The sequence below is a fragment of the Megachile rotundata genome, chromosome 8, assembly GCF_050947335.1.
Source record: "Megachile rotundata isolate GNS110a chromosome 8, iyMegRotu1, whole genome shotgun sequence".
NCBI classification, from domain to species: domain Eukaryota; kingdom Metazoa; phylum Arthropoda; class Insecta; order Hymenoptera; family Megachilidae; genus Megachile; species Megachile rotundata.
In genome coordinates this window covers 17,176,728-17,202,292 of record NC_134990.1, presented here as the reverse complement: position 1 = coordinate 17,202,292, position 25,565 = coordinate 17,176,728, and the positions used below count along the sequence as shown (strand labels likewise).

Sequence of the window (25,565 nt, the reverse complement as noted above, 5' to 3'; positions counted from 1 at the left end):
GTGTCCTTTATCGTCGATTCCGATACCGTCCCACAGTCTTACCGAGGAATATCGTTCTGCAGGTTACAGAATCAAAAAGGACACCTTCCTGTTCCTGAACAACTACGACCTGAACATGTCGAGCGAATTGTGGACGTCGCCGGAAGAATTCATGCCCGACAGATTCGTCCAGAACGGCAGACTGTTGAAACCGGAACACTTCTTGCCGTTCGGTGGTGGTCGAAGGTCGTGCATGGGCTACAAACTGGTCCAGTATTTGAGTTTCTCGATCTTGGCCACGTTGCTGAAGAACTTCACGATAGTACCGGTGGAGAAGGAGGATTACACGATCCCGATCGGTAATCTGGCCATGCCCGAGATGACCTTCAAGTTCCGATTCGAGAGACGGTAGGGCCATGAGCGGTGTCGAAGATTGGCCTAAAAAGAAAAGGAAGGGCCGTCTCGACGAGTCCGATCGCTTCTCGACGAAAGCTTCGGAAAGCGAAAGTTCACCGGCAAATAGGCAGACTCTTGGACAGAAAGGTTTCGATTTGGCCGAGGATGTTCGCGGTTTCGCGTACGCGAAATCGGCCGAACGGAGAGGTTCTCACGTAATTAGCGAGGAAGATAAAAAAAAAACAAGCTTTACAGAAGGTCGAATGTCACGGTGCTACGAGGATTCGACGCTTCCACGGCAACGAGAGCTTTACTGACATTACTAGACGCTTAAGCTAGCTAATTGTTGATCGTCCGTCGAACCGCGACGACTATTCTCCCCCCTGCATCCCTCGAGCCCCGCAACCCGCACCCTTCAAGCATATCGAAGACGATCAGCCGCGTAATCAGGAGAGAAAACTTGGACTGAATCGAAGAGGGACTGACACTACGGTCAGATGCTGCCAGAGAGCACTACTGTTGTTTTTTAGCTGAACGCTTTTATTAGGTAAATCGAGTCTTGCCGTTCATCTTCTTACTTCTTTATCGACTACGGATATAGCTAAGGTACGTAAAATAGAAGAGGCGTCGTTTTATCGAATGATCGTCGGTCCTTTTATCGGAGTCGAATTCGAAAGAAAAGTTTCAATAGATTTCCTTTCGTTAGAAATAAGCTACGAGGCTAAGTTACTCTTCGTTACACGAATTACGCGATCTAAGTGGAGAAAAAAAGGTGTAGTTTTCCAGGAACGAACAAATACGACGATAGTTCCTTCGAAACCGATCCTATGTTTATCGACGCGATTTTAACGTTTCTATCTTTTTTTTCTCGTAATCGATCGATTCCGAAGGAACGTGACGAATCGAGCACGGTGATTCACGGTTCCTATCGAGATCCAGGGATCGGAAATCGCCGAGTCCCACGAATTTTCTGTTGATCCAACGATCACGTACCGACTGTCATCCGATAATGTACTCGTTCGAAAGACGAGACACGAGAACGTGAGCGGCAAGCCTAGACGATATGGGTCGAGACGATTTTCGTTCGTTCGTTGTTCGATCGGTTGTTCGATCGCGAGATAAAGAAAGAAAATTTTCGAGAACGAAGCGACTCGCGATACCGTTTCCGCGATCGGCTAAATGCGCGCGCAGCTTTCGACATGTATCGTTCGCGGTATTTCGAATACTCGACCAATGTCGGTGCCGATATTGATCCAATATTATTCGCCGTTCTGGAATCGGGAAACTTTAGTATTATATCGAGTTCAAAGGACATCGATTCCGGTCGAGCGAATTTCGGTGCACACGCGCGTTTATCGTAAGAATCGTGACGAGTCGATATTGTTTGAGTTTTATACGAAATTAGTAGCGTTTTCGAGTACGGTTCAGGATCGGCCTGGTCTCGTCACGGTTCTACTTGTTATCTCTTTCGTTATCCGAACGGAAGATTAGCAGTGAAATTTGTTTACGATATTGGATCAATGTTTCGACTCGTAAATAATATTTCGATCGTTCGATCGATCGAAAGTGTTAACGAAAAGTTTGCGTCGCACCGAAGCGTACAACTTATTAACTTGTTAATCTCGTTTCTCGGCGTAATCCACGGCACGTTTCTTTCTTTCTCCTCTCCTTCGATTTCTTGTTTTCTTCTTATATTGTTCCTTCTCTCGTTCTCCTGCTTTCTTCCTTCCTTTCCTTCGTTATTCTATCTTCAAAACCTTTTGTTTCGCTAGAAAAAAAATTCCTAAAGATCCACCCTCGCCATCGTCGTTTTAGAAAAAAATAATTGTTCGCGGTGGCGTTACGTGATTGTTCTATATGGGATGGGAAATGGTAGAGAACGAACGAGTTGGAGTAAGACGAGAGAATCAATAATTATACTTGTAATATTCAATTATTACACGACTGAATAGCTTTTCTCAAAGAGAGAAGTTTATTTCTCGCGGGACAAATGCTCGCGGTTAATAATTTATTTCTGCTATCGAGCATCGATTCTTATTATTATTATTATTATTATTATTATTATTATTATTATTATGTTATTATTATTATTATTATTATTATTATGGCTTACTATTATTATCGTCATTATTATATGTAGCTAGAGACGTCATCCTACCCCTTTTATCATCACATTCTCCATCCCTCGTTTCATGCTTCTTACATCCGTATGTTATTTTGTGTTTGTTATTTAATTATCCTGATTGTTACGACATTTGTTAATTTATTATTTAAGATTTTAATAATAAAAGCGAACAGTGAAATTTTCATTCGATTCAGTTTTATTGTTCACCTATTTTCTTTTCTTTTCCCTCCTAGCATTCGAAAATTCTAATCATCGGTTTATAGTTAATCGAACACGTTACAGTAAACGAAGACACGGGTCGCGTGCGAATGATTTTGATTAGTAAGCAACGACGGCACGCGCCAAGAACGTTCCACGAAATACGCAGGAAAGGTGGACAAAAATTTGAAAAGTTTTTGAAATTTTGCTGTGTAAGTCTTGTACGATGTCCAGCAAAATAAACTTCCCTACAAAATGGCGGCATAAGTAGAAAAGATTCTAACATTCCAAGGCTTAATTGGAACTTGAGGTCTAGGAAAATTATTTCTATGAGATAAAGTAGACTCTATGAGGAGCTTAAGAGGATCCTATTTTTTGCGATAAAAAAATATTAGTACTACTCGAGTAAGAATGACAATCGCTCGTGACATTCTTATCGCGCGTCTGATTTATTATCAAATAGGATTAGCTCGTATCTATATTGACACAGACGTGCAAATAATGGAAGAAAAATAATTCTGCATTTATAAAGTTTGTTGGCACGATTCGATATAATGCAAGGACGAGAAATGATTTACGAATTAGATTACCGCACCAAAATGTTTAATCGACCACTCTTCGACCGTGGTTACAAAATTTATTTATAAATAATTATAGTTAGCTTCGAATAACAACAATATATATATATATATATATATATATATATATATATATAAGATTACGCTGTTTAACAATTAATGTGTTCGTTAGCTATAGAAAAATATTGTCAGGTATAGTTGTACGTTATTCTAGGACAAATTAGTAGATTATTCTTAAAAGATACAAAAGTAAATGAACACAAACGGCAGGTATTTCTTGCACAACTTGGTATTTTTACTTTTCACTTGTTTTTAGACTAGTTGATACTCGAGTCTCCTCCTTCGCAATCTCTTTTATCGAATTTTTTTCTCCTTCTAACAACGATTTTTCTCGTTTTCAGGAGTAGGCGATGCTCGCTGGAAAGAGCCTTTTCATATTTCACTCGACCAATGTATCGCATCTAATATCCTCTGGTTCGCACTAACTTTCTTCGTCTCGCCTATTCTTTTCTATTCCTCGAACGATAAGTATAACGCTCTAAAAGATAAGCTTATTTCGATCTCGCAACTCTCGAGCGATAGACTCAAATCCTTGTCGAGCCAATGCGTAGATTAATGCTTCGATTCATTTTCATTTTTAGACACACGAACTGCCACGAAGGTGCATCTGCGCCAAGATTGACCCAGCTGCCGTTCGAGGCTTATCGTCGACAACTGTCTATCGACGTAAAAGAAAATGTTCGTATCAATTAATATCGGTCCAAGAAATATCGGATTTTTACACAGCCGCCGATGCGTCTTTAAGGACCATCATCTTCTCTCTCTCCGACCGATCGGCGGCTTTTCCGTTTTTTGAAAACATGTCCACAATTTCGGCCAACGTTTTTCCCTTTGTCTCGGGCAGGAAGAAGAAAACGAACAAGGTACCGAGGAACGACAGAATCGTGAAAAACATGAAGACTCCGTATCTGCCCAATGCGACCTCCATGTCCGGATAAGTTTTCACCATGACGGAACTGAAGATGTATCCGATACACGTGGTGAGTCCCGTCAGTACTTCCTTAACCTTCGACGGATAAACTTCGCCCACCATGGCGAACGGTACTACCAGAAAACCCAAGGTGCTCGAGAAAATGTACATGAGCACGCAAATGACAGGCACGACCCCTCCATCCTTCATGGCGTACCCCGTGCTGTCGATGAGCAGATAAACGGACAGTACGCCCATGAAGACGGTCATTCCAGCACCAGAGGCGATCGACGGAATTCGCCTGCCGAATCTTCCCGACAGGCAAGCCACCAGTACGCTTCCGACGAACCTGGTGAGGCCTATCAAGACCGCTCCTAGGTACGGATCCAAGGTGATCCCGGCGTTCTCTATGATGTCGACGGCGTAATAAACCACCACGAAGATCCCGGAGAATTGTTGGAAGAAGAAGTAAGACACCATGATGGCGAACGGTACCATGGCGTTTCGTTTTAACAGATGTTTCAAGAGATTCTGCTTCTTCTTTTGTGGACGTTGTCTCAGCTGTTCGTACACGTGGGCCGGGGGCGACTCGTCCTTTGGCACACCGTGAAACTTTTTCAACACCTGCAGAGCCTCGTCTAGACGACCTCTGTCTCGTAACCAGATCGGGGTTTCTGGGACGATCGCCAAGGTTAACACGGCCGAGACCAGGGGAAACAGGGCGCACATCAAAGCCACCATTCGCCAGTTGTCCTTTGGGAAAGAAAGATCGTCAGATTTTTCACTTCGAAGCTTGTGTGGATTCATGGTTTCATTATATGTGTACTGCGCGTGTTCGGTCACTCTGTTCAGACTCTTTCGACAAGATTCGATGGCAGACAGGTATTATAACGCGCCACTTACGACATATCTATTTATAGATGGAAGTCGGTAACGATGATTGCATAAAGATTACCGATATTGTTAGATAGAAAATGACTGAATCTTCAAATCTATGATAAGTGTCGTTTCACGATACTATCACGAAATCGTGTCAGAAGTTGTATGTTTGAAAATGATCATTGAGACTCGAAAGAAACGATAAATTAGGTCTCACCTTGAATGCGTAACCAAAAATGTATACTATTAAAACTCCGATGGCAATAGCGATGCTAGTCCACGTGACCATCGTCGCTCTCCACTTCGGAGAAGCAACTTCTGCGCTATAAACAGTGGCAGGTACAGAAGCTGAGCCAGTTGCGAGTCCGGAAATTATTCTGCCAACGAGGATTTGTTTATACGAGCCGGACATGTAGATGACGATCCAGCCAACGATGGATAGGACGGACGTTATCAGAAGGCTCAGCTTTCTTCCGCATCTCATGGTGTAACTGGAGAGTATGCAACCAAATGGAATACCCAGTGCCGTGGCGGTGGCTGTGGATTAATTGGATCGTCAGTGGCGATGCTGCTTCAAGGTAATTTTTACTAATTGTACTTTTCTGGAAACGCTTGAAAATTCACACTGACCTATCCAATTCGCTTGAACCTTGTCGATCTTCACCTCGCTGGTATCCGACATCAGTGGTCCTAGCGCTACCGCGCTGTAACCGAAGGCCATAGATGGACCCAGCACGGAGGAATTAGCGCACAAGGACATAATTATCTGAAAGCAAATTCTTCTATAAATATTTTGTATACCTGTCGCTATACGGTGTTAATATTTTTACTTCAACGTTAATTCATTGAACGTTGTTTAACGTGTTGAGATAAGGATTACGCATCGTTGACATTTGTCACCGTGATACGTTTTGCCGTGATTGTTTAAGATAGTTTCACGGCTACGCCTGCGTCTCAGTACCATTATTAATTCGTTTTCGACCTTACCGCTTTTTTTCGTATGCACGCGCATGTTAATATCGAAAAATTTCCATGTTACATAAAGTTTTGTGTCTTCGTGATTGCTGTTAGTTGCTTTTAAATCCATAATTATCTCGATTATAAAGTCTAATTAGCATGAACAGGTCTCACCGACTTTGAAAGACTAATCGAACTCGTCGACGGAGTAATTACGAATTACGCGCTGATAAATATAGCATTATTCCGACGTTACAACAATTGCAGGACGTAGTGGCGATAATCGTTTAACGTAAATATATAGCGCTACTTTTTATCAGTATTTTTTGCACAACTTACACGAAATGGTTTATCTTCGGAATACGTAAGAGGAAAAAAATATATTCTGACGAGTTAGCGATAGATCTTTAATAACGTTCATGAATAATAATCGGATAAATACGACGGGATAGAACATCGAAATGAACTAAGAGCGATTCGATTGGGGAGATTCTTTTTTTCTTTTAAACCACCCTGTTCTCAAGTGACCAATATCGAAACCGGTTTGGGCCGAAGGTTTGGAAGACGAGCAATACGCTCAGGTAATAATTAAATTAAGCCTTGAAGTGTCGCCACACGAGGTTTACGTAAAGCAACGTTAATCGTTCGATAATATCATGGTATTCCAGGTTACGCAAATCTTTCTAATAAGCTTGTGCGTACCGACATTCATAATTTACCGTTCTCCGTCCGCGTTATGCGACCCGATCATTCGGATAAAAAAAGAAACTGGTCAATAACTCCTCTTCGCTTTGTTGAAAGAGGCTCACCTTCCCTTTGATTCTTCGTAAACCGATGGTAGGCAAAGTGTCGGACGTTTAATGGAACGTTATCGCGCTTCCATTAAACTAATGCACGAATCGATATCGTCAACCACTGAAACCTGTCGATCAAACAATTTTTTTCTCGCGATATTTGTTGCGGCTACTTATTGTCGAGAGAAAAATAATAAAAATATTTAATCGTCCGTGACGGTTGTTGAACGTCTCCTATAATTTATTGCGCAGATAAGAGGCCAACGATTGGAATTTTTTACGTAAGTCAATACAACAGGATCCTCTTTCTCGTTCCTTCGCGTTTCTCATCGAATGACGCCAATGCTAGTAACACGATCTTAGTAAAGTCTCACGCAAGCTTGAAATATGCCATTTTCCTAAGATTCATTGAATTCTTCGACGGACACGAAAATATTCCGATTATGTGGTACAAGGTGTTCGACGTCGATCCTGGACCCGTATTTCTTTCCTTTACTTACTGTTTAGCTTTCCCTTTCTCTGCATCAATGAGTTCATTCGCGAATAGTGTAACCTGTGCACAAACCCTTTCGAGACATCGATAACGAACTATCTCTCGTTTCATTATTAGATCAACGTAAGTCTCGCAAAAATCAGTTTCGGTACGCCGTAAAAAACAGATAGCTACCAGGGATTAACGTTCTCGTAGTACTCGAGCACTTATCTGGTTTCCATAAAAATAACGTTATCAGACTTTTTCGCTGCAGTTACGAAAGGAGAGAGACCTCTTTAAATATCCTTCCAAACATTTGCTTACACGATTAAAAAATATAATCTTTTGAACCGTACGTTTTGCAATGCTGATGTTGGAAAATTATGAAATTCAAATCGTACAGATTTTTCTTCTAAACGACTCGGTCGCGTGACGATCTATCTCGTGATAATACAACGTGCAGCGATGCAGTTTCGTGATAGAAATACTTTCGTTTCGATGCAAAGTATTTTGATCGTCAAGTTTCAATGTTCGTTCGCAATTCTGATAAAAGATCCGAACTATTATCGGTTAATTATCTATCAGTTATCTCCGCCTAGTCAGAAGATTTTAATTCTATTTCTTACTGTATGTCTACAGATTCTGTTATTCGAGTTCGGCGGAGATAAACGCAATTTACAACGCGCGATAATTGTTGGTGCAAAACAGATTTGCAAATCGTGACTCAGAATCTGTCGCTACTGCGTAATCGATAAAACTTTGGTAAACGAATTGGAGCGACTTATGATTGTTAATGAGATAATATTACCTGATACAAGACCCCTCTTTTTTCTCGTCTTTTTTCCTCCTCGGTGTTTGGTTCCATCTGAAGACCGGCAACAAATAGAAAAATAATCAATTTGTGACAGTCGATTATCGAAAAGACACTTCGTTCTCGAGTTACTTTATCGCTTCTCCAAGATTATAAATTAATTTACGTAACCGAGTTACGATAATGTTCGACCTCTACTTTGTTTCGACGTTTCGAATTGCCGCGAAGCGACTGAAAAAGCATTATAATACATTTTCGTGGTATTTTGAAAACGAACAGCGGCGAGTCGAAACAACGTTGCTATCGTGTTAATTTTGTCAAATTGTTAGAAATGTTTCGAACGCGACCTTAAACCATAATTAAGATCCGATAACCGATAAATTAGTGCAAGCTGCGTTTACCGGAAAAACTAATCAGTTACATAGAAATTCGCTTAAATCGAGGGAAAGTCGATAAAGAATCGTTTCTTTATTATATCGAACTTGACGGAAAATATATCGATAAGAGTTTACCTTGTTCTCCGAATGTCCATCCACGTGTCCATTCGAATTATTTACTCCGTTCACGATACTCATTTTTATCGTTCTTTCTTGCTCACTCGACTCGCGCTTTACGAACTAACGAGTATATTATTTCCTTCTCTGCTCTTCTTCGACGAGAAGTTTTACGAAGCGCGATATCACAGAGATACAAGACTTATAAATGCCTATTAGGGGAGCTTAGGATACACTCGGTGTCCCTTCTTCTACTCGAGTTCCCAAGTTCGTTCCATAATTTCCCACATGCCCAGAAAAAAGCTCATCAACCAAACGTCCCCGAAGAAAACGAGCAAGATTTTTTTCAACAACGAGCAAGGAACCTTTTTCAACTCGCAGCAACCTTTGTTCTCGCATTCCTCTATCTCCCATATATTCATCTCACCATGTGTTCGAGAAGAAAACTTTTAAACTCGGTCTTTCGAGCCTGCCTGAAAGTTGCCATTCATTTCGATCGTAACAAAATTTTCGCAGGAACCCTCGAATCCAAGAAACTATTTTTCAACGTTTTCTTTAAACCGGTCCTAAATTTCTAAACGATAACATTTCGATGCTGAATCTCTCCAAAAATTTAAGGACTCTTCTCTCAGCTTTCGAGTCTAGTAAGGTGTTCGAGTTCTCTAATTTTCCAGTTGTCTGGTCAAGATGCTTCGAAATTCTTGTCATTTGCGATCCTCTTCTAGCTTTCGACTCTTCCCAAGATCGAATTCGAGTAGCACTTCTCCAACTGTCTAACCTTGCGTCTAAGTCTGGAACGATAATTGGCCCTTCGTAAGCAACCTCGTCTACGATGAACGACACTCGGTTACAGTCGATGTAACAGCCACTCGTAGACTCGTTATCCACCGAATGCAGGTCCGGTTTTATTCGCTGCGGTTACAGATGCGGCTTTCTTCGTTGACGATCGTCGCGAGGACCATTCACATCCGCGGCCGCGTCGCGATATTCCGTTTCTGGCGGCGCGAGATCGCGCGAAATCGTATATGAGGTCGGTGAATTCCGACAGATAAAGGAATCGATTGCGTAACGCGATCTGTTCGTCCGAGCGTCTCGCGAACGAGACGACCGCTCGAAATGCGTGGGAGGTTGACGATTCCGCCGATCGAACTGGCCGTCCAAACAAGAAAAGAAACTGAGAAAGATAAGAACCTTTTTGATGGAACTCGATACCATTAATCCTTTAGATAAGTTAACGATTTGTTTTATCGATCGTGCGTAGACAAATCGATGAATTAGATCGAACAGATTTCGCGAGACACTTGGGAAAATTTCGTTTATTTTTTGACAAACATGTCGAAGTTAATTCTTATCGCTTGAGTGTTTCGGAAACAATACGATGTACGAAGAACTTGTATCTTTAGATAATTATTGTTGATCTTGTCGCAATTAAATCGAACAATCTCATAGAAATTCTGTCCTATAAAACTATTTGGTTCCGTCAAAATCTGTTAGTCGAAATCTATCTCGCAATGGTTAAAGTTGACTCTTCGACGTCGGAGGATTTAAAATTGAATAAATCTCGCGTTGTACCGTGATCCGTCGTATTTTAAGCGACAGGAATAGAATGGGATTGCAACGATGTATTGCAAAGAAAATATCTGCAAATACAATGAAGCGGAAGTGGTAGAAACGGATTTTCTTTCGTTTAGTCGCACAGACCTTGGATCGAAGATTCCAGCTGATCGTCGGTGTCTCTTGGAGGATCAGCGTGTGACACATTAAATTAAACCGGATTAAAATGATCGATACATTAATCATCCCTTAAATCATCTCTTTTCTTAGGCGCATATGCGCTGGGAGATTAATTTGTTACGACGCGCGTAACTTCCTGTATGATTCACACCACTTAACGTTTATTGCCTCTTCTTTCGAAATATCATTTTTCTGCGATAACAAAAGCCAAGTACGCGAGTGACAATGAACTTAAACGAAGCAAAGGGAATCGACAGAAATATCCAGCTTAATTAAAGCCAACTGCGGCGGTAAACAAATACGCCGGGAGATGCAGCAACCTATCAAGTGGATAATTTTCTTCGCGCTAGTCGTTTTAAACCACTTGTTCGGATATTTTTATTTGCTTCCTCTTCCGTTTCCTTGAAAATTCGTATCGTCTCGTTTATTGTCAGATCGTCGATTACGACTTTCTCGATTACCTAACTCTTGCTGCATTTATCAAAAATTTGATATGCATACAATCTTTCAATTAACGAGATTACAGCTCTCTTCACAAATAATTCAGTTAATTTTCTCGTCAACGTCCTATCGAACAATTTAATGTCTATCGGATGTCTTGGATCGGTTTTACGTGTCGCCGATGGTTCGATGGACGTTGATCACGATTTCTTTTCACCTTTTTTTCTAAAGTTTCGTGTCAATAGATGCAGAAGGTATGCTGACGAGGCAGAGAGGAAGATCGACGTCGCCGAACACTGACCTCCCTCTACTACTCGCCTGTGTCCTTGGCCTTGAAACCAGAACGTGTTTCGGGAGATGAAATCCAACCAGCAGCACAGGTGGAACGATAATTGCTCGGCCGTCATAGCGAACGTAAGCCTCGCCTTTACTTTCGCTCCATTACGGAATCGGAGAACGCCCAAGCGAAGAGTAATCCTGCACGTTAGGTAAGCCGAAACATTCTTTTCTTCTTTTGCAATAATCTTCTCGATCGAGTTAGCCCGGGAATTTTCACGAACCCTTCCCCTCTTTTTCGTGCGCAACGATAACTCTCGAATATATCACTTAGCGTACGGTTTTAAGCCGCGGTAATCGAACGACTACGTTCAGTCGGCATCTCCGACTTCTCCGAACGTAGTCGTTTGTTTGTTCGGTGGACTAATGTCTTTTAAAAAAGTATGGGTCTTTATAGACACTGATAAGCTCAAATACATTTCATTTACTGAACTGATTTCGTACATTTTGACAAATCTCATTTCTTGTAATTTCTTGTAATTTCATTCTGGCGAACACATAGATAATTTTTTATTATCACTTCGTGTTTTACTTTGACAAACACTTACTTTTAAGAGCAAACTGGTCACTTTGTAACAAAAACTAAATAACAATTTACTGTAAAATAATGAATAAAAAGTATTCGAGAAATCTCGCTTTAATACATTCTCCAAAATTTATATTTACGCGCGCTATCTCTAAAAAAAATAACCACTATTACCATCTAGCGGCGAGCTTTATTCTGTCAGTGCTAAAGCCCGCCGCTAGACACCGCCACCTATACTGTTTCTGTACAGGTACATAAAATATCAAATTTTTCGATCTAAAAGATGGTAATACATTTTGGAAAGTAATAATATTCAACTTTTGTACGTTGTGAAAGTATTAATTAACTTGGAGATTCGTTACATATAAAAATATATAAATCGTTCTAATACGGGTTACCGCGCCATCTAACAGAGTTTGGTCAAAGTTTAATAAGTGGGTATTTATCGACGAGATCGATCATTTACCATCAGGACACTCGAGTGTCAACATGTCGATAATTTACCGATATCACTTTAAACTTACCTTCCAATTACCCTCGATAAATTCCTCGAGTTCTCAATGCTACTTCTTTTTGCAGATGGTAACCATTATACCGACCGGAGGAAGAAGGCCATGCTGGATAGGCGGAGCCACTCTTCTTCGACTACGCACGCTCTCTATTGAGTGGGCGGAGCGAGTTTGCTTCGATTGGTCATGCGCAGAGCTTATCAGGAGGCCCGCTGCGTATACCTCTTCTGATGTTCTGTGATCCTCCTATCAGGAGCAGTTCCGTAACACCAATCGCAAGATGGCGCTAGTACCGTTATTGACCAATAGATGATAACAGTTGTACTATTATGTTGTAATTATTGTACTATCATATTTTAACGCAGAAACATGTCCATGAGCTACGCTGAGACGTATGCATGTTCGAAAACAAGGCAGAAAAATATTATGTCTGTACTCTTATAATGATAGTACAATAAAACTCTTATTAAGGAACACTTTTTAAGGAATATGTAAAAACTAATTACGTCATCATTGTCGGTGCTTCGTCTACTTTTTCTTTGATTACTTTCTTTGTAAAAATTTGCTGCTCATGCCTGTCTTTTACGGTTTAAGGCTGCGCAGGGGGTCAAGGTTCAGGCGCAGTGGCGTCCTGGGTGGGGGCCCAGGACGCCTTGCACACTGCCCCAGGGGGGACGGCGGTGCCTCGGTGGTCCGGGCACCGCCGTAAAGATTAGTTTGGTATTATGGGGGTGGCCCTTCCGGCCTCCCCCGGGATGATGTTCAATGACGCGGGGGCCCCAGTCGTGTTCTTCTAGAGTTCCTGGGGCCCCCTCACGCGTCGGGAAAGGACCACCGTGGGGGTTTTAGCCGGTAAGAATCCGGCATAACCCCGTGCCCTCCCCCAGGGGCGCGGGGTATCTTTCGAAGATTTCCCCCACGTTAAAAAAAAAAAAAAAAAAGGGGTCAAGGTCCAGTGATTAATTCCTCCTGCATAGCACGGGCATTCCACAAATTAGTAATTAAGTGATTAAACAATGAGTTTAATTAAGTTATGCACTGTATGAAAAGTGGTGAAAATAAAGAAAAATTTATCAACAACCATTGTGTATTTATTCTTACCCAAAAAACCCAGTAGAATAAAAATTTACATATTTAAAAGAGAGAATTTGTATCAAGAGAACATGAGAATTCCAGGAATTTGACGTCACCAAAATTCCTAGAAGTAGCACGAATACCTCCTCGCAATTTATGTTCTCCTGATACAAATTTTCAAAATCGGTCGGTGGAATTTGAAAAATTTCGCTCGGGAATTCTTGGAATTTGACGTCATCAAAATTCTAGGAAGTGGCACGAATACCTCCTCGCAATTTATGTTCTCCTGATACAAATTTTCAAAATCGGTCGGTGGAATTTGAAAAATTTCACTCGGGAATTCTTGGAATTTGACGTCATCAAAATTCTAGGAAGTGGCACGAATACCTCCTCACAACTTATGTTCTCCTGATACAAATTTCCAAAATCGGTCGGCGGACTTTCAGAAATCCCGCCCGGGAATTCTTGGAATTTGACGTCATCAGAATTCCAGGAAGTGGCACGAATACCTCCTTACAACTTATGTTCTCCTGATACAAATTTCCAAAATCGGTCGGTGGAATTTGAAAAATCCCTCCCGGGAATTCTTGGAATTTGACGTCATCTAAATTCTAGGAAGTGGCACGAATACCTCCTCGCAACTTATGTTCTCCTGATACAAATTTCCAAAATCGGTCGGTGGATTTTCAAAAATCCCGCCCGGGAATTCTTGGAATTTGACGTCACAAAAATTCCAGGAAGTGGCACGAATACTTCCTCGCAACTCATGTTCTCCTGATACAAATTTCCAAAATCGGTCGGCGGACTTTCAAAAATCCCGCCCGGGAATTCTTGGAATTTGACGTCATCAGAATTCCAGGAAGTGGCACAAATACCTCCTCACAACTTATGTTCTCCTGATACAAATTTCCAAAATTGGTCCGCGGAATTTGAAAAATCCCGCCCGGGAATTCTTGGAATTTGACGTCACGAAAATTCCAAGAAGTAGCACGAATACCTCCTCATAACTTATGTTCTCCTGATACAAATTTTCAAAATTGATGAAATTTCAATAATCGCGCCCCGAAAATTCTTGAAATAAAGTTATAAAAATTCCATGAAGTACAAAGAATACCTCCTCATAATACATGTTCTCCTGGTACAACTCTCAAAATTTTGTTTTTTATTTTTTATTTTTTCAATTTTGGACAATTTCTGGGGATCGGAATGATGGGATTTGTAAATAAGTAAATACGCAAATATATGTTTTTATTCATATTTATTTTCAATCGCTTTTGTACATCAAATAACTTAATATACATTTTTTATTAATACATAGATACATTATTAACACTTAATTCTAGGACGCAATTAACATAATAATATGTACATATTAGTGTGCGCTGTAGTACAGGATCTTGTAAAAAGCTCATAAAAATCTGTTGTGAGAATAAAAATAATGTAGCAATTAATTTGCTTCTAAAAAGTTGAAGAAAACTGTAAGTTATGGAAGAAAATGTGACGAGTACATAAATCGGACGATTGCCTTCTTCCTCTGTATTAAATATCGTTCACATTAGGCTATTTTGGCACGAACTTGCCTAATCTGAACGGCCCCTTATGCCGCAGCGCCATCTAGCGGCGGTACACGGAACTTTAATTAAATGACGTTCATATTAGGCTATTTTGACTAGTAGTTGCCTAATCTGAACGGCCCTTATGACGCAGCGCCATCTAGCGGCGGTAGGTGGAACTTTAATTAAATGACGTTCATATTAGGCTATTTTGACTGGCAGTTGCCTAATCTGAACACCCCTTTATGTAGGTCCGTCACAGCGCCATCTAGCGGTGGCGCGTGGAAATACAATAGCAATTTCGCCGTTATAGTTCCGAGTACCACCACTAGATGGCGCTGCGGCGACCCTACCTAAAGGGGCTTTCAGATTAGGCAAGTACCGGTCAAAATAGCCTAATGTGAACGACATTTAATTAAAGTTCTATGTATCACTGCTAGGTAGCGCTACCATCAGCGGTGATGGTATATTACCACTGAAGTGTAATTAATTAATTACCGACAGAATTCGGTCGGTATGTTGCACGAGTTCATCATAGTTCAGCGGTCTACTGTTAAATGACACTGTGTGGATAGTTCCACTAGTAGATATAGGGGCCTTTCACTACTTATTACAATAATGTTAGTAGTCGTACCAGGAGAATAATTTCTGAACATCGTCAACACTTGAAAATGCTTTACTTTATAAAAAAATTACAATTATTATATATATATATATATATATATATTCCTTTTATTTAACATTTATTTATTTGTTTTATTATATACAAATTGTAAATATATTGGAAATGCATGATCTAATACAATATTTAAAAATATAATATATTAAATTTATGAGGAATTTTTGTTGTTAATTTTTCCATTAAGTCACTTGGTTGTGTTGCAAGATTGGTTAGATTCATTGGATGAAATACTTCCCAAATCCTGTAACACAATAAATATAAGATTATTATTAACTAAAAAAATGAGATAATGTGTTTAATAATCCACCACACTGAGTGAAAAAGCAATAAATGCTTACCTCAATCTGACGATTAAAGAAATGCAAGAACTGCACTCCTACTTTCAGTTTATGGTTTTATTTGTAAAAAATTCAGAATTTTATTCAGATGTGTTGAACACAGCAGCTTTTTAATTAAAATCAATTTTCGATTTTACAATTCTGATTTTCCAAAACATACATCTGTAGATGTAAGCAATCCGTATTAATAGTTTTCAATGGAAGTAAAGTTTTGTCCGTCATTTCCAAAGCAGCTTCATTAATAATCCAAGGAAAGTCTTCACAACGAGGATTTTCATTTAAAGCTACATGTGCAGTTTCATATGTTTGTATTTCGATGGAAAAAGTTGAGTCCTCTGGTAATGGTTTTAAATATGCCTCGCACATGGAAAGTTTCAAACAAATTGTTCTGAGTGCTTCTTCTGTTCTCAAGTAATACGGATCTTTCCTGCAAAAAAAGGACAGAATTATACCAGAATTATAGTCTCTTATTTTTGTTAATAACTAGCTTAATTAAAATATGTACTCTGTGCTATTTGTTTGGAGCTTAACTAGGTCAAAAATGAACTTCTCGATTGGTTGCTTATTTTTGTTATAAAATACAAGATTGATTGCTTTAATGCTGCTATCATTTTCTCTTATCAATTCTCTTATTGCACTTAGAACATTTTTTAGATACTCATTAAGTTCTGGATGCTCTGATACGTATACCGTGATACTATATATCTTTTTCTTTGTAAAAATTTCCTTGGGATATAAATTTCTGAAGAACAAAATGTGATTGAATGCTACTTCTAAAAATTCCAAAAGAATATCACTGCAAACTGAAATTAAAATTAGTGGTTTTTACTGATTATTCATTATTTTCTATCCTTCTGTTTCTATGAGGAATAACTACCTATTTTGTCTTCAGACATCTTCATGATACATGTATATACTGAATTATAAAAATATGCACAAAGTGTTTCCTGAAAAAATTAATATTTTTAGTAAGTTTTTGCATGTTAACAGACTAAATAATACAAAAAACTATTTCTTGTGCAGGCATACATTAATAATAAAGTATATTTTACACTTTTTACAAAAAAATTATCCTTCCATTTTAATAAACGTTATTATGAAATATTCAACAAATAAGGGATTTTAATAAACTTAAAAACTTATTTAACGATTGATTTGATGCGCGCTTTGGGTTAAAGCCGATTGCATATGGCGATCAGTGTACATCAAGCGGTTAGAGTGTTTTGATAATACTTTTTTACCTCTTTACAAAAAGTATTGATAAAAATTCGTGTTCAGTGTAATTCGCAAACGTGATAAGGTTCCTTTACCTTCGAATAATGGTATAGGAAAAGAATAGAACGTTGCAACGTTTACTGCGGCGTTTTCGATAACCTCAACGTCGGGAACGAACGATAGTTTCGTGTAAGTATACAACCTTCGATTTTTCAATTATTCGAACCGTTTTGATTATTAGATAATTGTTATTAACTGATGTATCACTCGAGTTTATTATTATATCGTTATTATCGATCATAAAATTGTACTGAAATCGATTCTTCAATGTGCCACTTTCGTCTCATTTTTATTTCGCGATTGAGTTGTGACTTTCTCATGGCGCGAAATAAAACATGTAGTAGTCAGTTGTAGGAATGTCGCTTGTATATTTAATATAATTTTTAAATAAAGTTTTAGAAAAACATGATAATGGTAATCAAAATAAAATACATATTGTATTTCAAAGTGTTTTATTGTTACTTGTTTATTTAATATAGTTAATATAAAATATAATGAGAGAAAGGTTATGGATTTTTAAACTAGAAATTATAATCTTAAAAAAAGGAAATAAGAAAATAAATCACAGAAATTAATATAGTATTATGGTATTATATTGCTACTTTAGACTTAGTTTTTGGATTTCGATTTTGCTCTTATGATAAGAAGACAGAAAGCGTCAGCATTTATTATGTTATGATTATCATAAATCAAATTTTCCTTCTTGATTGCAAGGATGAAGTGGAATAAATATTATTATTGTTAAATGTTCCAGGTAGAAATGCCACCAACGAAAAAGACTGATTTAGATAAATTGGCATGGGTTTGGATGGAGAATGTGGAATTGGAGCAAATTGGAAGGATACATTTGGAAAGTGCTTATAGAATAGGTTTAAAAGCATGTAAAAATTGCAAGTAAGTTTCATACAAATTCAAAACAGATGTTTTAATATTATCAACCTGATATTCTAAAATGTATGTATTACTTTCAGACGTAATTGTACAAATAATCCTCAGTGTCTAACTGGACTGGGGGAAGAAAAATATATAAAATCACAACCAGCAGAAGTAGTATCCTTGGAAAGTTCTTTATCAGAATTACGAGATCCTACGCAATATGTTGGTTTAAAAAATCTAGGTGCTACATGTTATGTTAACAGTTTAATTCAAATGTGGTTTCACAATGAAGACATGAGGTATATATTCAATGACATTATTAATATTTGTTTCAAACTCAATTTATGCATAAGCATATTTACAGAAGTGAATTTGATTTCGTAGAAGGATAATATACAAATGGAACATCACAGAAGATCCAGAGGAAAAGGAAGCATTGGCTCAAGCTAGGTCAACAGGAGGACCATACCATCCTGTGACGGCGGTTGGACAGTTGCAATACATATTTGCAATGATGCAATTCGGAAATCAACGTCTACTCGATCCAATGAGTCTTGCCATTGCGTTGTCTTTGGATACTAGAACTCAGCAGGATGCACAGGAATTCTCCAAGCTACTTCTCTGCCATATCGAAGGGAAATTGCAGCAAAACGCAGAACTGAAGCAGATGCTGCAGAGGCTGACTCAAGGAAAATACAGCTATATCAATTGGTGGGTTTTCTGAAGTGGAAAACAAATGAGAATTGTCCTAAACGATGATGATGCTGATGATCTTGACGATGAGAACATGGTAGGACACGTTGCTCGCTGCGATGACTGGTGCGATCAACTGATCTGACCGAGAGAAATTAATTCTGTCCGAATAACCGCAATGTTTGTGTTTGATGCAGCTGCTCGAAATGCGGTACCGAATACCCAACGTCTACTACATTCTACGAATTGGATCTGCAGCTAGCAGCCACATTGAAAGAAGCGATAGAGAAATACTTGTCTGTGGAACAACTGACTGGTCCGAATCAGTATCATTGCGTTACATGCAACGATAAGAAGGATGCTCGTCGATTCATACGTTTGGAATCTCTTCCGGAAACATTGAACATACAATTGATGCGTTTTGTGTTTCATAGGTATAATGTTTAGTTTCCTTTTCCTTGTTGCACCCTTATTATCTATTAGTTTTTATATTAGCACCGTGGATTGTTTTCTATAATAGGGATTCTGGACAGAAAAGGAAGCTGAATTCTTTTATACAATTTCCGGAAGATCTCGATATGTCTGAACACGTACGGTGTCCACCACAAACTCATTTGTACAGCCTAGTCGCGGTTTTGAGTCATAAAGGTCCGTCGGCGCATTCGGGTCACTACATCGCAAATATATGTAATTCTAACGGAGAATGGTACCAGTTTAGCGACGATAAAGTTGAAAAAATGCAGAATAAGAGAATCGAGGATGGCGTCAACGGTGAGACAGAATGTTACAGTACCCGTTTATAAATTTTTCTTCGATAAATTATACGATGAAACGTTGTATGTTACAGATAACGCAAAAGTTATAAAACGGGGACGTATACCAAAAGGTTTTCTTTCTTCCAATACCGCCTACATGTTGGTTTACAAAAGGGTCACTTCCGAATGGAGGGCAAATACCAAAAGGAGTAGGAAGAAAGTGGAAGTGGAAGCTAACAGTAATAACGACACTACAGACGAAGGAAAACGTAAAGATGAACCAACTTCTAGCTCCGAATCGAATAGCTCTGAACAAGTACTGAAGTCTGACGAAGAAAACAAAATGGAAGATGTAATTTCAGAAGCATTCACTGAGAAGGATCAGATAATGCCTGCGAGAGTAAACTGTACACTCGACGAACTAAATGGCAAACATTACGAATCTGATAACAAAGAAGACCAACACGAAGCACAGACAAAGAAATCTTTTACACGAGGCAGGAGGATAGACTACAAGCGATTAAATGGTGCTGCACATAGAGCTATGAGTTGCGGTGAACGTGATTTCTATGAAGAGGTATGTTCTGCTTGCTTTACCGCTTCGCTCACACTTCTAACGCTTTAAACTATTTCGCAGATGGAGTTTGAGAGTTGGGAAGTGAGTTCTACGTTACGCGATTTGGTGAGACAAGAAAATGTGAAGTACGAGTTAAGTCTACTGGCTATTCAGCAAGAAAAGGTACGTATACGAGTTAAACTTGATATACAACATGCTGACTGCAAAGTATTACATGTAATGTTTCATTTTATTCAGCTAAAAGAAATCGAAGATCAAAACTTAAAGAGGCAACTGGTCATAGATGTGTATAATATTATTTCTAACGCGGTTTCCTGGGAGAAGTATCAGTGGATTCCAAGCGACTGGTTATCAAAGTGGCTCAATGGACACTCGTCCATCGATGGGGTACCGCCAATCGACAATTCTACCTTAATGTGTTCGCATCATCGATTGGATCCCTTGAAAGTGAACCGTGCTAAATGTATGCCAGTGTCAGCTGCAAATTTGTTGTACGATAAATATCGAGGAGGACCGCGACTAGACGAAACTTCTCTGTGCGAAGTATGTGTAAAACGAAGATACAAGTTGCTCCGTTTTAAAATGTCGCTTGAACGCGATTACAAAGAAGTTAGCGAACTTATACGCAACTTTAAGGAGTCGTAAGTATCTATTTCGTTGTAGCAGCAAGTATATTGCGATATGTAAGAGATAAATATAAATTCTGTACGGTTACAGGATCGATACCAGTTACATAGTGGGTGCTGATTCGTTAAAATCCTGGCGAAGACTTGCAATGGAAAAATTTATGGACAGCATGGAACAAGAAATAGAAAAAGAGGAGTGCCAGAATCGGAACGGTCCACAAGTCAGTAAAAGTACAAGCAAAGAAAACGATAGATTGAAGGAAGCAGGAGACGGCGAAGAACACGAAATCATAATTTATTTTAACGAAGATTTACTTTGCGAACATAATTCGCTGAAAACACCGGACTCTTCTAGGAAAGTAGTACCTCGGGAAGCTTGGATGATTCTCAGAAAATATTTTCCAGAGTCTAAGGAGTACTCTATTGGTTCTTCGTCGTGTTCCATATGCGAGGTACGTTAAACTATACAGATTAAAACAAGAAGGTACTCACTTATTACATGCTTAACGTTATTCGATAATAGGAAAAAATGGAGAATGCACAGAAGGCAAAGAAGGATGACAAGATAAAAGCGAAGCAACAGAAGGACGAGCTGAACGATTTGTATCATGGCAGAAACAGAAGCGAGATATTGAAGTGCGAAGATCCAGAAAAAGTATTTTACATCGTGGAGAAAAGCTTCTTGGACAGTTGGAGATCCTTCATTCGGTGAGTGAAATTTATATAATCTCCAGTGCGATATAGCGAGGTCGTAAAATCTTGAGAAGCCAAGATGCCAGAAATCTGAATGTCGATTTCGGAAATACAAGGAGCTGTGAAAGGAAAAGCCTTACACAATGTATTGGAATGAAATCTTAAAACAGAAGGTGTGGCTTGACAAGGATTTACGACCTTGTTATATCGTGGCTAGGATAATTCTTTCCGGATAAGTATGGATTTCCTTGAAGCAATAATGTAACGCTAGATGGCTCTAATTGTTACTTCACGCAATATACCGATATTTATACCGGAGCTAATATCACAATATTATTATTCCTCTTCCCATAAATTACTCTATTTCACGCTAATTTGTTTAATTAATACCGAAGGAAATATCGTGCTATCGAATTTTACTCCATTGAAGTTAAAGAAAAAACTGAAAATCCTAGATATTGGCGAGGATAGAAGGGTAAGTAAGCGAGAAAGCTGGAAGAGAAATGGAAAAGGAGAGGGAGAGACGTAGGGGCGCATTAACGAGCTTTTCCTAATTATGAGAAAAAACTGGACTGCGCGATTAAGGGCTGCGCTAGCCTGCCCCATCCTCACGTGGATGGTGGGCCAGGAGCAACGTGGAAAACTAATTGAAACCGCTTAACGACCCGCCGGCAAATGATACATCAGCCTCGAGGAAAGCATCCCCGCCGTCTTAATACCGTTTCGCCTTATTCGAGGCTCATCGGTCGCGCCGCAATTTCGTCTTCTCCTATCCCTCTTCGACCCCGTTTTCCTTCGACATCGTTTCTCGACTTGGACTCGCGTCTTCGGTCGCTTAATTGCCCACTCGAACGAAGATCGAGAACTTTTACTCACCTTCGAATGATTTATCGCCTTTAGAGAAAAGTCACTCTGTACATCCTAAAAAAAAAAGGGAACTTAAATATATTGTAAAAATACTTTATTATAACTTTTCCAAGAAATTAAAGAGACACGATTAGATTACTTTGTTAGTTTTTCCGTATCAAGTCGAATTAAACCTACCTCGGAATTGAAGTTAAATCTTTCCAACACTGGTGCAACGAAAAAAAGCTTTTAATACCCGGACGGATACGCAGGCTGATTATATGCTTCCTCTTGGATGCTCAAGATTGACGGATTCAAATTTGCTGGGGCTTAAGTCGAGCGGGTTCCACGGTTTACGGACAGCCGGCTAAACTGGGATCAACCCTTTGCGCGGATTACAGCGTGTGTCATGTCACGCTTGATTTCGCTGTGGACCAAAGGGGTGTGAAAACCTGAAACAAGTGGTCATTAGGTTTTGGACAATTCTCCTCTGTTAAGTATTTAACCCTTTTGCTCCACGTTGTATCTTGAGGCGATCGTTAAAACCGTAATAAATAATTTATTTCTAGTTTATTCCGATAGCAAGAAGGTCAAGAGAAGATTTCGCTTTCGCGGAACATTCGTTATATAAACGTGTTGATCCTATTTCATTGTAGAAACTTCACCCTTGACCGAGGTAGGGAAAGGTGGAAAATATTTTTCCGAACAAGTGGCATTGTCTTTGCTCGTGCCTCTGGGTGATTAATTTTGCGGACCCCTTTTTTCTCGTCGCAGCGATTATCGAGTTTCATTCATCTTTTTCGTTCGTGAGAATTTATAGAACAGTTTCAAATTCCTTTTCTGAGTAGAGAAGAGGTCGAAAATCCACGTAATTAATATTAATACGAATAAAAGTGAAATAGAATATAATTTTCTTCTTGCCAGATCTCGTTCGAGGTTTTTCTTTTTTTTAATCGCACAAACAGACTGTCATCCAGTTTTCATTCTCTTCATTAGCTATTAAAGTGTAGCCGTTAATCGGTCTCGACTCGAAGGCAGGAACATTTTCGCGCCTTCAAGGGGAGGAAACAAATGGTGTCGTGGATTGCAATCTGTTCAAGCTGCCTGCGAACAAAGTCCTGCACCAATCCGTCAACGTCACCTGGATGGATCTGCGAAAGGATTAGGTATTTGCATAGACGATCGCTCAACTTCTATCGAAAGAAGCTACCTTTTTTATTGCTCCCCTGGACACGCTGAGAATGGTTTCCATCGTTGCGGAGAAGTTTCTTCGGATCGTTGCAACGAAACGACATCTCGTCTTCTTAACCCGAATTTCCATCATCGCAACGAAAGTTAAATAAACAAAGATTATGGAAAATCTCGTTCAGGCGAATTAATTGCTCTTTAAAACGCGGCACGAGCGCGTTTTCGTCCCAGATTATGAAAGAGTTAAGAACGAACGCGTTAAATCTGAAACGTGTCTATTGGCGAAATGATAAAAAAAGCATGTACTCGCACGAGCATTCGCAGTTTAATAATTATTAATGACCCTGTTGGCCGAGAGAGCGTGGCTTCGATCTTGTTGACACTGCATTGTAAGCCGCAGACAATGCTCTCGGTGGCTTTCTGAAACGTGTGCCGCGTGCTTGATGGAGGAGCCGAGAGCTAGCGCGAAGGGCTGCCTTCGTAATTAATAACTTGGAATTGATTAAGGTGTCAGATAAGTCTATGGAGCCGTTGCCTCTTTCTCCCTTTCCATGGTCGTCTCTCTTTCCCCATCGAGGTGCGACGCGTTACGATATGATTAATAATTTTGAGATAACGCCGACCGTCGTCCCTTTGCGTCCTCGTCCCTTTGAGAGGGACCGATTTGTGGCCCCACTTACGGCCTCATAAATGACTAATTATTCTTGACGCTACTCCACCTCTTTCTATCTTTTATTCGACACGTTATTTCTTCGCTTCTTTCGTCGTATCGCTACGCGTTAAATCACTACGCATGTAATAGCTACACGGTGGATCTGCATGCGTGCCACGGTTACGCGTTGTATCGCCACGCGTTAGATCGCCACGCGTCGAATAGTCACGCGATAGTTCGCTTCGCGTCGAGTAATCGTGTGTCCGGGGTATACGCGAGCGTTAAAATTCGAAGAAGGCGAAAAGTGTTCGTGACCAAAGCCATAAAGATTCACTTCGTTTTCGGAACTCCTCCATGACAGCTCTGCAAATACGCGGCACGGGAATAAAAAAGCCGTGAAGTTTCCACGCCCATGAATGCAAAACCGATCGAACACCGGTGCCAACTGTGCACTACACTTCCATCAATCATTCACCTTCGTTTCGCTATTTTTTCTCCGCCCCCTTCTTCGTATTATCGAACAATATCGAAATATCAATTTATAAATGTTCGCTTTAAAGAGTTTTAATCGGGAATGGTACTTTATAGTATAACGGAGTGTCTGTTGCTCTATAGGATAGAATTTAAACTCGATCGCAGGGGTGGTGGTGAACAAATTCCGACTATTTTGCGTACATTTGGCAGAGGGGTGCCGTTTGCACGCGACTACAGGGTGGTAGGTGGATGGGTGGACCACGGAAGGAAAACTATAAATCATTCTACGAGGCGTGCTGTGTCGGAGGTAGGAGGGACACAGGGGATTGGTGGGGTAGTTCGTAGTCGTGCATCGACTCGCGAAATCCAACTACCCTTAAATAAGTTGATTCATTGCGAGAGGCCTTGTGCAAGAACTCGCACAGTCGAAGTCGACCCCTCTTCGAACCACTCGATGCTTTCCGTATCTTTTTCTTTCCACCGAATGTTTCGATTAAACTGATCGTTCGAAAACATGGACATTTCCAGTTGGAACGATGTCGCTTAACCCGATAGTCGAAAATACCACCCTTAGCCAATATTGAACGAGACAGCAGTTTATGGAACTATATAAACGAATTTCGAAACGGGAACGTCGATATTTCATCCGTGGAAACGAGCTTCGGAGACACCCTGTTAAATTTCCTCGAGGGTGGCCGATCAACGGGGGCGAGTCTCTCGCGAATTAGCGAAACATCCTAAGGAATTGAGATTTCTTTTAGAAGCGATATATCTAGAGTTACTATTAACGATCGAGTAAATTATTGAAATTGGATAACGATCGAGCAGCGGTGTCTTTCGAAACAGAAATGCACGCGCCTGTAGATAAGGAATTCTTCCGGAATCAGGATGTATCTCCGTAGCTCTATCTCTTTTTCTCTTTTAGCTTTTCCCGCCGGGGGTGGCCAGTGTCTCGGGGGCGGTCATATATCATCCACCCTTGGGGGTGGCTACGGGGGTGGAAGCAAAAAATCTTGCCGAGCAAAAACTATCATCAGTGCTCGGGCAAAGCGAGCTGAACGCCT

At 39.9% G+C, this 25,565-nt stretch overlaps 4 protein-coding genes and 2 long non-coding RNA genes across 13 annotated transcripts in view; 3 read left to right on the top strand and 3 right to left on the bottom strand.

Moving 5' to 3' along the window:
- The window catches only part of LOC100883585 (cytochrome P450 307a1), a 28,552-nt gene extending 25,868 nt beyond the window's left edge, over positions 1-2,684 (top strand). Inside the window, exon 3 of the mRNA XM_012283976.2 lies at positions 63-2,684. Within this exon, the coding sequence (XP_012139366.2) occupies positions 63-391 (329 nt within the window). The 3' untranslated portion in view covers positions 392-2,684. The remainder of the gene's footprint in view (positions 1-62) is intronic.
- Positions 2,049-9,758, bottom strand: LOC100881746 (trehalose transporter 1-like protein). The gene is made up of 5 exons (XM_003702828.3): positions 8,672-9,758; positions 8,157-8,213; positions 5,756-5,891; positions 5,343-5,662; positions 2,049-4,999 (listed from the first exon to the last, which is right to left on the bottom strand). The coding sequence occupies exons 1-5, from the start codon at positions 8,732-8,734 to the stop codon at positions 4,055-4,057; spliced, it is 1,521 nt and encodes a 506-aa protein (XP_003702876.2). The 5' UTR covers positions 8,735-9,758; the 3' UTR covers positions 2,049-4,054.
- LOC105662358 (uncharacterized) lies at positions 5,563-12,737 on the top strand. The gene is made up of 3 exons (XR_001095833.2): positions 5,563-5,703; positions 11,074-11,316; positions 12,270-12,737. It is a non-coding gene; the product is annotated as an uncharacterized LOC105662358 (long non-coding RNA).
- Positions 12,738-15,552: 2,815 nt separating this feature from the next.
- On the bottom strand, positions 15,553-17,296 carry PolZ2 (DNA polymerase zeta subunit 2). Of its 3 annotated transcripts, none has more exons than XM_003702829.3 (5): positions 17,157-17,296; positions 16,724-16,793; positions 16,352-16,649; positions 15,847-16,273; positions 15,553-15,749 (listed from the first exon to the last, which is right to left on the bottom strand). In XM_003702829.3, the coding sequence occupies exons 2-4, from the start codon at positions 16,746-16,748 to the stop codon at positions 15,967-15,969; spliced, it is 630 nt and encodes a 209-aa protein (XP_003702877.3). In that variant the 5' UTR covers positions 16,749-16,793; positions 17,157-17,296; the 3' UTR covers positions 15,553-15,749; positions 15,847-15,966. The 3 variants fall into 3 exon arrangements, with proteins under 3 accessions (XP_003702877.3, XP_076390404.1, XP_076390403.1); XM_076534289.1 differs by having other exon boundaries at positions 17,088-17,215; XM_076534288.1 differs by lacking the exon at positions 17,157-17,296 and adding an exon at positions 16,876-17,015.
- LOC100881964 (ubiquitin carboxyl-terminal hydrolase 48) overlaps positions 17,110-25,565 on the top strand; it is a 43,458-nt gene continuing 35,002 nt past the window's right edge. The window contains exons 1-12 of one of the 5 annotated variants that reach the window (XM_076534264.1): positions 17,435-17,535; positions 17,876-18,015; positions 18,093-18,296; positions 18,382-18,708; positions 18,888-19,124; positions 19,211-19,461; positions 19,538-20,022; positions 20,083-20,184; positions 20,260-20,663; positions 20,740-21,100; positions 21,172-21,356; positions 21,737-22,346. In XM_076534264.1, the coding sequence (XP_076390379.1) occupies positions 17,527-17,535; positions 17,876-18,015; positions 18,093-18,296; positions 18,382-18,708; positions 18,888-19,124; positions 19,211-19,461; positions 19,538-20,022; positions 20,083-20,184; positions 20,260-20,663; positions 20,740-21,100; positions 21,172-21,356; positions 21,737-21,812 (2,781 nt within the window). In that variant the 5' untranslated portion in view covers positions 17,435-17,526 and the 3' untranslated portion in view covers positions 21,813-22,346. Of the gene's footprint in view, positions 17,251-17,434; positions 17,536-17,875; positions 18,016-18,092; positions 18,297-18,381; positions 18,788-18,887; positions 19,125-19,210; positions 19,462-19,537; positions 20,023-20,082; positions 20,185-20,259; positions 20,664-20,739; positions 21,101-21,171; positions 21,357-21,736; positions 22,347-25,565 lie in introns of those variants that run through there. The other 4 variants (XM_003702830.3, XM_012283978.2, XM_076534263.1 and 1 more) reach the window with 4 other exon arrangements.
- LOC143264967 (uncharacterized) overlaps positions 22,124-25,565 on the bottom strand; it is a 54,550-nt gene continuing 51,108 nt past the window's right edge. For both annotated transcript variants that reach the window (XR_013038988.1, XR_013038989.1), the window contains 2 exons: positions 22,386-22,639; positions 22,124-22,262 (listed from right to left, as the gene is read on the bottom strand). This is a non-coding gene — a long non-coding RNA (uncharacterized LOC143264967). The remainder of the gene's footprint in view (positions 22,263-22,385; positions 22,640-25,565) is intronic.

Coding starts and splice junctions, on each gene's coding strand:
- LOC100881746 (XM_003702828.3), bottom strand. CDS start 8,734: ATGAGTATCGTGAACGGAGTAAATAATTCGAATGGACACGTGGATGGA. Junction 5,892..8,156: donor AAAGAGGGGTCTTGTATCAG/GTAATATTATCT, acceptor ATTTGCTTTCAG/ATAATTATGTCCTTGTGCGC. Junction 5,000..5,342: donor TTTTTGGTTACGCATTCAAG/GTGAGACCTAAT, acceptor TCTTTCCCAAAG/GACAACTGGCGAATGGTGGC.
- PolZ2 (XM_003702829.3), bottom strand. CDS start 16,748: ATGAAGATGTCTGAAGACAAAATAG. Junction 16,650..16,723: donor GATGTCTGAAGACAAAATAG/GTAGTTATTCCT, acceptor TTTTAATTTCAG/TTTGCAGTGATATTCTTTTG. Junction 16,274..16,351: donor CTCCAAACAAATAGCACAGA/GTACATATTTTA, acceptor CTTTTTTTGCAG/GAAAGATCCGTATTACTTGA.